The sequence below is a fragment of the Branchiostoma belcheri genome, unplaced genomic scaffold, assembly GCF_001625305.1.
Source record: "Branchiostoma belcheri isolate BF01 breed outbred unplaced genomic scaffold, Haploidv18h27 scaffold1, whole genome shotgun sequence".
Classification (NCBI taxonomy): domain Eukaryota; kingdom Metazoa; phylum Chordata; class Leptocardii; order Amphioxiformes; family Branchiostomatidae; genus Branchiostoma; species Branchiostoma belcheri.
The window spans coordinates 8,390,489-8,404,683 of NW_017802379.1; the positions used below are offsets into that span (position 1 = coordinate 8,390,489).

General features: G+C 42.6%; 2 protein-coding genes across 2 annotated transcripts; both read right to left on the bottom strand.

Annotated features, from left to right (window-relative positions):
• Positions 1-1,635: 1,635 nt before the first annotated feature.
• Positions 1,636-4,057, bottom strand: LOC109462724 (C-type lectin-like). Its single transcript, XM_019759285.1, has 4 exons — positions 3,637-4,057; positions 3,102-3,224; positions 2,482-2,632; positions 1,636-1,835 (listed from the first exon to the last, which is right to left on the bottom strand). The coding sequence occupies exons 1-4, from the start codon at positions 4,055-4,057 to the stop codon at positions 1,757-1,759; spliced, it is 774 nt and encodes a 257-aa protein (XP_019614844.1). The 3' UTR covers positions 1,636-1,756.
• A 1,117-nt stretch (positions 4,058-5,174) lies between these two features.
• LOC109470309 (cell adhesion molecule 1-like) lies at positions 5,175-10,537 on the bottom strand. Its single transcript, XM_019769259.1, has 7 exons — positions 10,468-10,537; positions 10,102-10,263; positions 9,282-9,464; positions 8,432-8,722; positions 8,031-8,153; positions 7,438-7,575; positions 5,175-5,413 (listed from the first exon to the last, which is right to left on the bottom strand). The coding sequence occupies exons 1-7, from the start codon at positions 10,535-10,537 to the stop codon at positions 5,175-5,177; spliced, it is 1,206 nt and encodes a 401-aa protein (XP_019624818.1).
• Between the last annotated feature and the right edge of the window lie 3,658 nt (positions 10,538-14,195).

Consider the following 14,195-nt stretch of genomic DNA (forward strand, 5'->3'; position numbering starts at 1 on the left):
CACTAGCCCGTTGTATGTTTTGAGTAGAAGGTGGATAAATATTATAAAGTCTATTTGGTCTAAGAAGAATTCACATGAACAGAAAACAAATGACACTTGTGATAAATTTTGAGCTTGTTGAACAAAAATGTGGGATTTGATGACCGGTGGAGAGACAGTCAGTGATTCTAATTTAAGGGAAACTCATCCAACAAGCAGATTCATATTCGTTGTATCATTCAAAATGCACATCCTTAGTCATAGATAAATGTAAGGCAGGTATAAAAATACATGTACAGGCGTATGTTAAAGTTATAAGACCACCATGTAATATCTTCTATATTATACAGTAGTCTTTTCATGTTGTCACATGTATTTTGTAGTGTGTGTGTGTGTGACATTCTGCTACGTTAATTCTTTAAGTCATTAGAATATTATCATGTATGTATGTGTGACGTTACTATTGATTATTTAGCTTGACAGAATATCTGTTTATAGTGACATATTTATTCATCGAGACAATTTTCTACCTCATTCTAACTATCGCCTGACGTGCGATACTTGCATTCAACTTTGTAAATGTATTTATACAGGTAATTAGGGAACGTAAAACGCAAACGAACCCAACATGGATATCTCCGATCTCGTAGGAGACAGAAGCACTCGTAAATCAAAAACAAGTACACAAATAGTCGCCATGTAATTATCAATTTGTGGAATTTATGTAAGGCACGAATACTTTAACGTTTGCACTGTGTTATATTTTTTTTTGCCTCAGGCCATGTTGAGTTGATTATATGGACGACATCCACGCGCGCATGAATTTTCGTCCGTTTCCAAAAAAAATAAAGTTTTTAACCATACTGTAAATTGTACAAAACAGTTGCAAAATGAGCAAATATATACCGTAAGTTGCAAAAAGATAATTTCGGAAAACGATACCAATGTCTTGGAATGGCAAAATCAAAGGATAAAATGTAAAGAAATGAATTAGAAGACTAGATTATTCACCAAACCATACTCCGTGTCATTTGTTAACCTTCATGACCACGTAGATTTCATAATGAACGCAACTTTTTTTTGGCCAAACTTTTTTTTTATTCGCACGCTCGCATCAGTTTTGAGGTTCCCAGAGGATGTCATCCATATAATCAAATCAACATGGCCTTACTTGAATATTTACCATAAGTGAGCACACTGTACTAGCATAGCTACACGAAGACAACTGGGTACTCTCAGTGCTTCAAATGTTTGTAAAGATATGTAGTTTGTAGATTTGTGTGCATTTTAAATTAATAAAATTCAGTAGTTGCTTGATTTGTGTTTGTTTGGTCAATCCACACATGTAGGAAGTATGTAGATAGTTATCATATCATAACCAAGTAAGTTATACATGTTGTAGTACAAGTCTCCCACTGTGGGCTAACGGCATTGCGTTTTCAAAATGAAACAAAAATGAAATAAAAACTAAATAAAATGTATGTCAAACGCTGTGCTAACTATTTTTTTTACTATTCTTATGTTGAAAGACAAAGTAACAAAAAAAAAAACGTTCACATATTCATTTTCGAATTCATACAATAAAAAGTATTTTCATATAATATTAATAATCTACCATCTTAAAACATAATCATCGAACAAAAAATCACATGCTCGGTTACTTGCATATTGTTAATGATATACATGCTGTTATTAAACAGAATATCAAATTTAACGGTTGCTATGCATGGTGCGTTCTACGTCAATTTTAGTGAATCCCTGAATCACAGGTCCTAAATCACGGGTCAAGTTTAGTTTGACTGCCATATTCCTGGGTAGAGGGTGGCCCTGGAACAGGCATAATGCTCCTCTTGAACCTGGAACAACAAAAGAAAAGAATTCTCACAAAAAAGGAAATTGATTTGCAACGATCAGGTAGGATATTGTAAATGTATAACAAAAGTTGATGGAGACCATTTTGACATCCAATTCGACATCACTTCTGCCCAACCTGCCGTAAGACCATTTGCACCTCCAGTTTGAACTTCCTGTCAACGTAAGTCTGCGGTTACATCATTCCCCCTCACTTCTTTTGACTGTACTGTACATGTATTTCGATGATTAATGATGATGATGATGATGTACATGTATTAGAATAACTACGGAACTACAGTGTGGGGTCGTGGGGCGTAGCGGCAGAGTGCTCGACTCGGAACCAAGAGGTCCCGGGTTCGAGTCCTGGCATGCCACCGCGATCTTGTGGACTTGGGATAGGCACTTTACACGACTTTCCTCTTGAAAATCAGTATATTGTCCCCTGTGTTGGTGGCGGCATTAATATAAGTTGAAAAAACTTGAGTGTGCCGTCACCACGTCTTGTGATTACATGTTGGAATAAAAACAACAACTTCGGAAGCATTTATAAGTAAATAGACAAGGCGTCGAAAACAAAATAAAACACAGGTAATCATCATACATGTATATATCATTGAATACTTGTGCCTAAAAATTGATGGATTTTACCTGAAGAATTTGCTGCGGGTGAAGAAGGCGACCAGAAGCATGAGGGCCACCAGTCCCACTATCGTGAAGATGATGATGAGGCCGACCTTCCACCCCGGAAGTGATTCCTTCACAGTTGGCCTCCTGACCTGGTTCAGCTTCAAAGTCGTTTCTGTAGTGTAAACAGTTATTAAACAAATGTCCCAGCAGTTCCAGAACAAGCCGGTAGGGGTCCCAAACTCATGTCACTTCTTTCTCAGCACAAGAGCTACCTATCATCCAAATTTCGTGCTCCTAGCATGTCTAGGTCATGAAATATCATAAACCGAAAGTCCCGCTGCAGTTCTATAACAAAAAGCAAGGGGGACCAAAATCTTATCATTTCGAGGTCTCGTCAAGACCTACCTACCTACCAAATATGAAGACAATCCATTTAAGCCTTCTAGAGTTGTGGTGTTTACAGACACAGACACACACACACACAGACACACACACACACACACACACACACACACACACACACACACACACACACACACACACACACACACACACACACACGAAAACATGGCCTTCTTTGCGAAGGTAATAAGAGGTATTTTGGCGACACCTCAGGGCCGGTGTGGTTAAAAACTACTTACTGTTATCGTTATGCAGCGGTGTCGGCGGAGTGACTCCTCTGTTCGGTGAGCGGGTGATGCGCACTGCACTCGTCTGTACCACGTTAGACGGTGTGTAGCTCTGAGTCTTCGTAGTCGTCTGTCCTGTTGGAAGTCAACGAACAAAAAGAAAACCTGACTTTCCCATCACAATTAGCAGTTTAACCAATGAGAGAAAGGCAAGTAGCATTTTAACCAATGGGAGAATGGAAATTACTGGTTTGACCAATGAAAGAGTGAGTGGGCGTGGCTAATGGATCGATCTTTCACGGTGACGAGAGCTTATATCTGAGTTGATACCTCGACTAACAATTGGCTTGCATTGATCATGACTGGCAATACATTACGGAGAAAATAGTACACCGAAAATTTGGGTTGACGACTGAATCGACACCCTGGTGACTTTGACTGTTAGCAAGGCCAGATCTCCTGGTTAGTAAGAACTTAATCTTACGTTACCATTTGGTCGTTATCAAAATGGTGCTACGTACATGTCCAGGCCATATAAAGCCCTTACCTATTTGACAAACGAACAGGTAGCGAACGTAACAGACAACGTCGTCCCATTGCTCCATGGAGGCCCAGTACCGTCCGCAGTGTTGCGTGCCCTGGTAGTTGTTCGGTTCTCCCGGGACCCAGGTCTGGAAGTCCTCGGCTCTCAGCACCGTCCCGTCCGACCACCGCCACACGCCCTCCGTTCTCCGGTCGTCCAGCCCGATCCAGAAGTTGTACATCGGTCTCACGGAGTAGACGAGTTTGCGGATGAGTTTTAGGAGTTGTTCCGTTTTCGCGGGTGCCACGATGCCTCCCTCGGCGCCACAGATAGCCTCGGCCTCGGAGTACGTCACGGCTTTTGGAAACGCCTTGAAGCAAATCCCGCCGTAAAGGACGTAGTCTTTCAGACACTTGTCGCCTTTTACAGAGTGAGAGACAAGCATCTGTTAGGGCGCGGTCGTATTCGTCGTACGATCGTCGTACGAACGCAAACTATGGGTATTCTTGGGTGAGTCGTACAAAATTCAGCTGCCTTGTTATCGAAAGGGTTGGTTGGTAGGTTGGTAGGTTGGTTGGTTGGTTGGTTGGTTGGTTGGTTAGTGGTTGGTTGGTTGGTACGTTGGTTGGTTGGTTGTTGGTTGTAGGTTCTAAAATCGTACGACGACCTGCGAACGTCGTCACGATGACTTCTAGAGGGAGAGAATGGTTGATGTTCCGCCTTGTAGGATACTGTTAGTTACGGATACTTGCTGAGGATCGGTTGCGAAGTATCGCGAGAACACGCGAGACCGTTTAGCCTCGCGAGAACGCGCGAGAAGTTAGGATAACTCATTACTACACTACATCTCTGATATGCCGTTATATATGACGACAGCCTGTAGTGTTAACGCTGTTAGCTAGAAAGATTCCTTTCGGTACCTACCGGGGGTCGAAGAAGATGTAGGAGCCAGAGACGGTGTTGAGTTCTCTTCGGTTTTGTTGTAAACAGCGTTTGTAGCGGCTGGACCAAACGTCGTCGTGTCAGGTCCATGTTGAAGTTCTGATGATTCTGAAGGCATGCCCGCTGACGGAAGGGTTCTTGTTATCACCGACCGGTCTGCAGGTGGCTCATCCGTTGGGAAGATCCTCTCAACTGTCCTGTAAAAAGCGCTATCCGTTGTGGAGGACCTAGCGATTGATGTATCAATTCCCGCTGTCCGTGAAGGTTCGGAGTATCCGGTCGTATATGTTGCGGACCTCGGAGCGCTTGTAGCTGTTACTTCTAGGTTTGCCACTGATGACGATTGATGTGAAGACGGCATCATAGACCTATCTAAAGGTGGTGTGGACGAAGAGCTTGTCTTGGGCTGACTAGTGGATGCCCGGGAAAAAGCGTCTTTTTTGCCCGTGGATAATACAGGTCTTAGGGTCGTTTGCGAAGGAACGGTTTTCGTTGAGATGATGGCGGGTGACACAGTGGACGCTCCGAGGTTTTTCGCGGCAGCTATTCTGGCTGTGCCGTGAAGTGGTTTTGGTGAGGCCGTGTATCTATTCCCAAATCCCTTCTCTGTTTCGTCCACATCAGTTTCTCCGTTTGAACCGGATTCTGTCCCGAACCGGCTTGAACCGGATTCTGTCCCGAACCGGCTTGAACTGGATCCTGTCCCGAACCGGCTTGAACCGGATTCTGTCCCGAACCGGCTTGAACTGGATCCTGTCCCGAACCGGCTTGAACTGGATTCTGTTCCGGACCGGCTTGAACCGGATTCTGTCCCGAACGGCGCAGTCTGTGATACCGCCTGAGGGTGGCCTGGCATTGCCTGAGTCGTAGATGTTACAGATGTTGACGACCGTGGTTGTGGTGGCCCCTTGGTAGCTTTAACCAAATCACTCCTTGATGTCGTTGATTTCAATGATTCACTACTTATGGGCAATGTTTGTGTTGATCCGTCTGAGGTAGTAGTCATAGTCGGTGTCTGTCTTGATGTGTGCAAGTCTTCACTGGACTTTGTGTTCACTTGTGTTGATGAGTCTATGCCAGATGGCATGGTCTGGGTTTGTATTGATGTGTCTGAGCCAATTGACACGGCCAGTGTCTGTGTTACTGTGTCTATATCAGTAGTTGTCGGCGTCACTGTATCAGTGGCCATAGCTCGTACGTGTGTGGCCGAGTCAGTACTAGCTGTAGACATCGTATGTTTCAATACTGCAACGGCTTCAATCATTGTCTGTGTCACTGCTACGCCCGATGTTTTTGTTGATGTGCCCAAATCAGCACTCATTGTAGCTGTATTTGGTGTCAATGTGTTTGCCGCAGGTGTCATGGCGTATCCTATGGTATCCACCTTAGCCATGGCCCGTGCCTGCGTTTGCGTTTCAACGTCGCTAGGGGCCGCATTTCTTGTGCCAAAGTCATTACCAGTCGTCATCGTTGGTGTCGCTGTTGACGTGTCTAGGTCGACGGCTACTGCAGATGGCTGAGTTGACGCGTCTAAGCCAGAGGTCGTTGCTTGTATCGACGTAGCTCTGTTAGCACTAGTCATTGACATTGTTTGTTTCAATGTATCTGTAGAAGTGTTTTTGGCCTGGGATGGCAGCGTTTGTGTGTATAATATATCCTTCTGTGTTTCTGATACAGACACCACTGTACTTGGTCTATCCGTAGTTCTTTTGACCGTTTGTTCTTTGACCTGGTTTGTTTCCGATGTTACCGGCATCCCAGTGACATTTTCCCCCATTGTTGTTGTCTCATACCATGTTCCTGGTAGAAGTGTTGACAAAACTTTACTTCTTTTGATTGTGAGAGCTTGTTCTGTCTGGACGCTCTCCTTGAATGTCGAGGTTTCAAAACCTACGTGATTTATAAAACATCGGTTCATTGTGTTTACATACAACCAGCTTAGCTGTAGATGAAGCCATGGGGATTGTTATATTTGTTTATCAGATCGGGTAGTTAGTCAGCTCATTATAAAATTGTTACATTTTGTATATTAGTTAGAAGCTGATCATATGATGTTTATCAGACCGGATTGTGAAAGATTAAGAGTCGACCTTGCAAACCTTTTACAATGAAAAAGAGATGGAGTTATTGTTATCACAATTGACACAGTTACGTCGTTGTATTACACTTACAGGCACACTATTAGTGGCAAATCGTTATACACATGTATTTATATGGCAGCCATGGGGAGTAGGTTGTACTGTAATTAGATTTTAAGTTGCAAACGGGAAACACATTAATGCAGAAAACAATTACATTTGCCTAACTACGTGTTATTCAGATTTATCCAAGTTGTCACAATTTGTCTCATGTTGCATGGTATACCCAAATGCATCAAGAAACGTTAGCAGAAACCGGTGATATGACATTCTATTCAAGTGCGGCCATGTTAAATCGAAAAGGAGGCAAAGAAAATGGCGCATTTGATCAATCGCCAGTTCAACCACACTTATGCCATGTTGATTTGATTATATGGAAGACATCTGCGCGCGCATGAATTTTCGGACGTTTTAAAAAAAGTTTTCAACCATACTGTACATTGTACAAAACTGTTGCAAAAAGAGCAAATATATACCGTAAGTTACCCAAAAAAATATTGGAAAAGGATACCAATGTCGTAGAATGCCAAAATCAAACGAAAAACACGAAAATGTAAAGAAATGAATTTGAAGAGTAGATTATTCGTCAGACCATACTCTGTGTCATTTGTTCCACCTTCATGACCACGTAGATTTCATAATGAAAGCAACTTTTTTTTGCAAAACTTTTTTTATTCACACGCTCGCATCAGTTTTGGGGTTCCCAGAGGATGTTATCCATGTAATCAAATCAACATGGCCTTACCTGTCACGGTAACCTCCACTGTTTCTCCTGTCACCAGCTCTACTCCTCCAACGGTCATGTTCGCCACACATGAGTACACCCCGTCATGTCTCCTCCCCACGGCCGGCAGTTCCAGGTCCGCGCCATGTACACTCTCACCTAACGGTAAAATAAAGCTTCGACTCTCTGTAAATGGTTTTGATACTTTCCTTGTGTTAAGTTGACTTTCAGTATGGATGGGTCATCAAAGGTATCTGGTAGACGATGTCGGCCCCCGTCGCGGTTCAATGAAGGTTGTTGGGCCCTGATGTATATGGCTTCCTTCACCCCTATCAAGAAGCCCATCAACCTTCATTGAACCGCGACGGGGGCCGACATCGTCTACCAGATACCTTTGACCCAGTGTTGACGTCACACTTCAAAGAAGTCACGTGACAAGCTTCACTGGGTCAGTCTACTGAGGAAGACCAGAGTGACTGGTCGAAAGCTCTAGGTGAGAGATTTCTTTGTGTTGGATCAAAAGTTTTAACTTTAAACATGTAACTATCAACACAGATGAGCTTTCATGATAGTATTCACTAACGTTGATCTAAATAAACCAAACCAAACCAAACCTGACGGTAACAGCCACATGATGTCAGCAGCTGGCCTGCTGTCTACGGTACACTGGAGGAAGAGCGGGGTCCCTTCATGGATTGCCACTGGGGATGTGGCATTGATGATTGGTGTGTCCAGGTCTAAGGAAGAAAAAAAAAGAAGGAAAAGTGAAGTATAAAGTCCTAGGCTTTCTGAATTCCCCCATGTTGACGTCTTGTTACGTCTGGCAAGATTCTGAGCTCGAGACCTTTCACCTCCTGTCAATCTGCCCGAGCCCATGTGCTGTCAAGCTACCCATTCTGGACAAACATTTACACAGATCCACAGCTCAGCCACCTAGTACATGTATATCAATTTCTAAATGTACGAAAGACCAAAGGTACAAGTTCAACAAGGCTGGTACAAAGAGATAACTTACGCGATACGTCAAGTGTGACGGAACAGTTCTTAGACGTGATAGGCTCTGGATGTTCCTCTTGACAGATGTACACGGTTCCGCCATCTTGTTTGGTAACTTGAAGGTCATGTGTCAACACGGATCCATCCGCCATGTTGTTGCCTACTTCCCGGAGGGTCCCATCACCGAGTTGTTGGTACCATTGTAGTGACGACGCCGGGCGGCCGGCGATGGAACTGCAGGATAGCGACTCGTTCGTCCCCGCTATGAGGTTGTCTGATGACAGGGTACACTCCGGTGGACTTGGGTCGTCTGTAAACAAGACCATTGCTAATATTTGGCAACAATTAATTACATATTCCGCGCTAGCAAAATCTATTTTACTTTGCAATTGGTCTGCGGCCATGTTGGATTTTGTATCTCAGATATTTCCTAAGAACAGAACACTGTCAATCAAGTATGTATCTAAGGAAAGGTAACTAAAAGTTGCAAACGAGACACGAGGTCTACTTTAAGTCTTCTTGATAGAACAAGTCATAAAACTTTCAACAGGGGTGCCAGAGTATAGAGTACAATTTTACGGAATACAGTGCAATTTTACGGAATACAGTGCAATTTTACTAGTATACAGTGCAATTTTACGGAATACGATGCAACTGTTTTACTAGTAAAATTGCACTGCATACTAGTAAAATTGCACTGTATACTAATACGATTGCACTGTATTCTGTTAAATTGCACTGTATTCCGTAAAATTGCACTGTATTCCGTAAAATTGCACTGTATTCCGTAAAATTGCACTCTATACTCTGGCATCCCGGTTAAAAAAATATTTGGAATCAAATTGCGACGGCACAAACAGTTTACTCACCTACGACGAAAACCTCAACAAACGCAGACGACTCTCCGGAGTCCGACCCGGACATGTCCGAGACCTCACACTCGTAGGTGGCGGCATCGCTGTGCTGGACACCTTTGATCTTCAGTGTGACGTCATCCACGATCTCCGCTCGCCCAACCAGGCTCCCGTAGGCTACTGACGTCAGCACTGAACCTGAGAAGTTACGGACAAACGGTTTTAGGCAATTACGTTTCTACCAATTGCACAACAGTTGTCACAGGTACAATGAAACAATCAAGTTCTTTAGGGGTGCAACATATCACATCGATATCTACTCTAATACATGTATCTATCTAATGCTTAGGTAGGTATCCTTCTACTGTACATAATATAAGGTTTAACAAATGACTAAACACACAGAGTATGGTTAATTGATTTCGGTATTCATTAGTATACTTTTTTCCAACATACGACATGCAATGGCTCATTTTGTACGATTTACAGTATGGTGACCGTCGTTTTTTTTTTGGGTTGGGGGGTCGGGTGAAAATTCGTGCGCTCGCGGATGTCATCCATATAATCAAATCAACATGGCCTTAGGACTAGCCTCCAAAGCATGCCAAAAACTAAGGGGTTTGGGGGTCTTCAGGGTCTTTGGGAGCTTTTATGTGCTATTTTCTGATTGCATATAGACAACATAGCCGGCCTGGTTGAATTACCCCCGTTAAAACTGGGCTAACCAGAAATTTAATCAGAAAATCTAATCAGAAAACAGCCGAAGACCACCAAACCCCCGGTTCTATAAGCCTGCTACGGAGGCTCGCCTTAGGACTAAGTATGCTAGACTTACCCATGACCTGTAACTTGGTGTAGACGGTATAAGTCTCCTTCCTCCAGGTGACGATGAACGTAGGTGACGCAGGTGTGAAGGTACAGACCAGGTAACCGTCCTGTCCACTGATGAGAGTAGCGGGGCTCTCGGAGTCAACCGTCACCGTCAGACTGTCGCTACCTGTATAAGATACGTTTCATACTTTTGAAAATAAAAACTCTGGCAACTCGATAACTATATATTATAAGCTCCACCTGTTCGTACGTGGATTTTGGATGGTAGATAGCTCTTGGGGTAGGGAAGAAGTGACATTAGTTTGGGCCCACTAGCGGCTGGGTCTGGAACTGCAGGAGCGTTTGTTGAAAAATTGTATAATTCTTCAACCGGATGGGTTAACATCAGTTGGCGAAGGTATGAGATCGTGGAACTCTTGTTGTACATAGAACTTTGTCATGGCGATTAACTGTACTTACTTGTAGCTTGTATAAGGACATAAATGTACAATAAATTAAGGTATTTCATTCTTTCATTTAAAAACCGCCCGTTCTTCAGTCGTGAATGCGTGGTTATCACAAATATACAATTTCAAACAAACGGTCACTTGCAAAAGAACGAATAAGCAGGTTCGTGGCTTTTTACTGAGAGAAACAGAAGAGTTAACATGACCTACCTGGGACAAACAATCCAAAAAGCACTGCAAGTATAACTCTGGTCACAGCTGAGATGTGGCACGCTTTCCTCATGTTGCAAACGTACTGGAGAAAAGTGAAAATCCTCATAACTATCGCTATTTTTAAAACAATCAATCCTAGCATAAAAGTCCATCTGCGTTGGTACAAGTCATTATGAAGTAAAGACTAAACTTTACTTCCAACACATTTCAGTGTTGGAAAGAAAGTTTAGTCTTTACTTGATCATAAGAATTATTCCTGTTATGTAGAAGTCTGTACGTGCATGATATTTCATAATCTGCAAAGGTCACATGCCTAGTGTTAGTCTTTCTGCCAAATATTTAGTCCCTCTGCGGTCGCAGCCTTTAATGTAGCGGGGAGCACTAATCAATAAAGCTTTTGTTTCGTGACACTCAAAGCTTCAAAGAAAATCACCAACTTGTATTGCATACAGATCTTGACAGACATAGTGATCTTGTCAGATCCTTAGCCTCCTTTGCATGCGTTCCAGGTGCGTCGCCGTTTTGTTTTGCGTTTCTTTTGCAAACAAGCGCCCCAACAAAAAAACATCGCCCGCCCCTGGAACGGCTGTCAGATACAACGGTATAGCTAAACTTCAAAGAAACGTACCAAGTATATTTTACTGCGTTCAATAGATGCCCCCTCCGTCACTGGTCCCGACTTGTCCGGCCAATTGAAACTTTCACGTAGTATCACAGAAACAGATATCTTTTTATGATATGAACATATATAAAATAGGCAAAACTGATAGTGGTAATAACAATGTAATGCAGTGGTTAGAAATCTCTAAAATGCACCTACTCGTAAACGTCGGTCAGCCGTTGGAGGTGAATGAGTAATATTTGTATGTACACCTTCATGCTGTTCTACATATGTTCTTATCAAAGAGACGATGTTATTCTGTGGGAAAGCAAATGGGGTCGACAATTACCATAAATACATCACAAGATAGTAACACATTACTGAGGTCTCCTATGGTAGCCGGCTCTATGGGTCGGTTTTTTTTCTGGGTTACAAATAACTGGTTGATAATCACTTTGCCCCAGATAACGGTAATTGTAGGCCCACCTTAAAGATATCGTGTCGTGTTCACCAGATGTTATCAATTAGCAAATATCTCGATAACCTTAATAACGAGTACGTCTCTTAAATATGAGTTGCGGCGCCTGAATCAAAATAAATACTACATAACATATCTTGAAAATAAGTATAAAAGGGTAATAATAAAATAAAGTATAAAAGTCAAACATGGCAGACTATAATATTATCTAGCTCCCACTTGTTTCAAACTTCAAGAGGCTAGGCGTTTCTTGATATACTAATATCATTACCATTTCAGGGATACCGAATACACTAGCGGCAAAAATCCGTTTTAATTGCATGCCGTGGCCACAAAAAGAAAGTATTAGTAAGTCTTTTCTTTCAAACCGTTTATTTGATTATTGTTGATTTCGAGTTTAGATAAACGGAAAATACACACATCGAGAAGCAATTGTGTTTAAGAAAAATTAGTGATTTTTCTCACTAATTTTATTCTACATCGATACTAGGAACTGTTTGATAGCTTACAGTCATATTAAGGCACATCCCAGGTCTATTCGTCTCCTTTTCTTCCTATCATAATCAGTGGCGGTTTGCCATTCGTTTTGGAAACTTAGGACTTTGTATTCGGCTAATGTCGTCTGTAAGACACAGCGTGCCTTAGTTATATATATATATAGCTATCACAATTCCTTTCTACCGGAGCGTCTTAGAGTAACATAAGTGGCATCAAAGAGTAGAAAAAGGCTAAAATATCACTCAAAATTATTCCGTTATCATTGAACTAATGGTATTAGACTTTCTTTTCATTTTTGAGACATTAAAAAAAATTGTAGAAAAGAAATGAGGGGGGAAAGGAAGAAACAGTTCAATTGAAAGAGAAATCTTGGCATAAAGAACATACACTAGCCTTTGTAGAAACGTTTTTCGCTCAATCTATCAATCCACCCAACCATCCATCTATCTAGCCTCCATAGCATGCCAAAAACTGCGGGTTTTGGGGGTCTTCAGGGTCTTTGGGAGCTTTTATGTGCTATTTTCTGATTGCATATATACAACATAGCCGGCCTGGTTGAATTACCCCCGTTTTTTTACAACTGGACTAATCAGAAAACAGCCGAAGACCACCAAACCCCCAGTTCTATAAACCTGCTACGGAGGCTACCATCTATCCACCTGTCCCTCTATCCATCCATTTATCCATCTATCATTGCTTCAACCCATCTTTCATTCTCTCACTAACCTGAGTCGTGCGCTCTCTAGTATCAGCCTATGTGAGTCTGACTACCACAACTACTGGGAACTAGTTTAAGTATGTAGCGGGCATGACTTTAGTGTGCTTGAGATCGAAAATTTACTATGTTTTCTGAAGTTGTAGATATCCTGCAAAGCAAACCGTCCCTGACGCGCTGTCTGCTTAAATTACGTCCCTGCAAGCGACGTTTTTGTTCCTCCAAATGTCAACCGCATCGGGGGGCACCACAACTCACAACTCGCATTATGTCCCATCTTTGGGAACAAAACCCCCCACCGGACAGATTTACTACATATTTTAACAGATCCTGCCGAAAGGCGAAACCCCGATTGTTCAGGAACTAAAAGTTTACGAGTTGGTTCTTTTTGTACGCGAATTAGCGAACATAAAACCCTCAAGCTGGGGATAAAGTCAAGCGATTAAGGATTAGAAAAACTTTGTTAGTTCGAGAGAGAGTGAGGTAGTATATTGTGGATAATCTGGGTGAGAAGGTCTGACACAAATCTCCGAGGACTAAGTATATTTGCACATATGCCTGTCACGGCACCAAGGCTGGGTACAGTATGCACACAGATGCAAGGGCGGCCATTGGGCGGCTTTTGAGGTCATCTTCCGGCTGCTTTCAGTTTTTCTCCAGGCTTCAAAATGTAGTGAGAAAGGCCATTGACGGCCGGGAGTCTATCGATGTAAAGCGTGCGGGGGTGGGGGGTGGAAGTAAGTTGTAATTCCGAGCCACAGTCAAGTACGCACATCCAAATTTTATATATATTTCAAATTTTGTATATTTCTGAACATATCAGTCTGTTAGATTTGGATAACTACAATGTGTGGTGACAGGGCTTTCTATACCACTTCTCTGCCAATATTCCTTACCCTGGAGGCCTTTTCCCTTACAGACCCCCTCCCCCTTTGTTTCCATATCCAAAGGGTCTTACTAGTATTCTCCTAGCAGATGTTACGCTGACAAACTTGTGACAGTACCCAATAGACATGTCCAATATTAGGCCAGAGCCGCCAGACAGCATATAATTGTCTGGGGGCCTATTTGATGCTGTGTCACGGTTTTTCTATCTAGCCTGAGGCTATTGACAGGATCGTCCTGTCAACAGCAGGAAATACTGCAC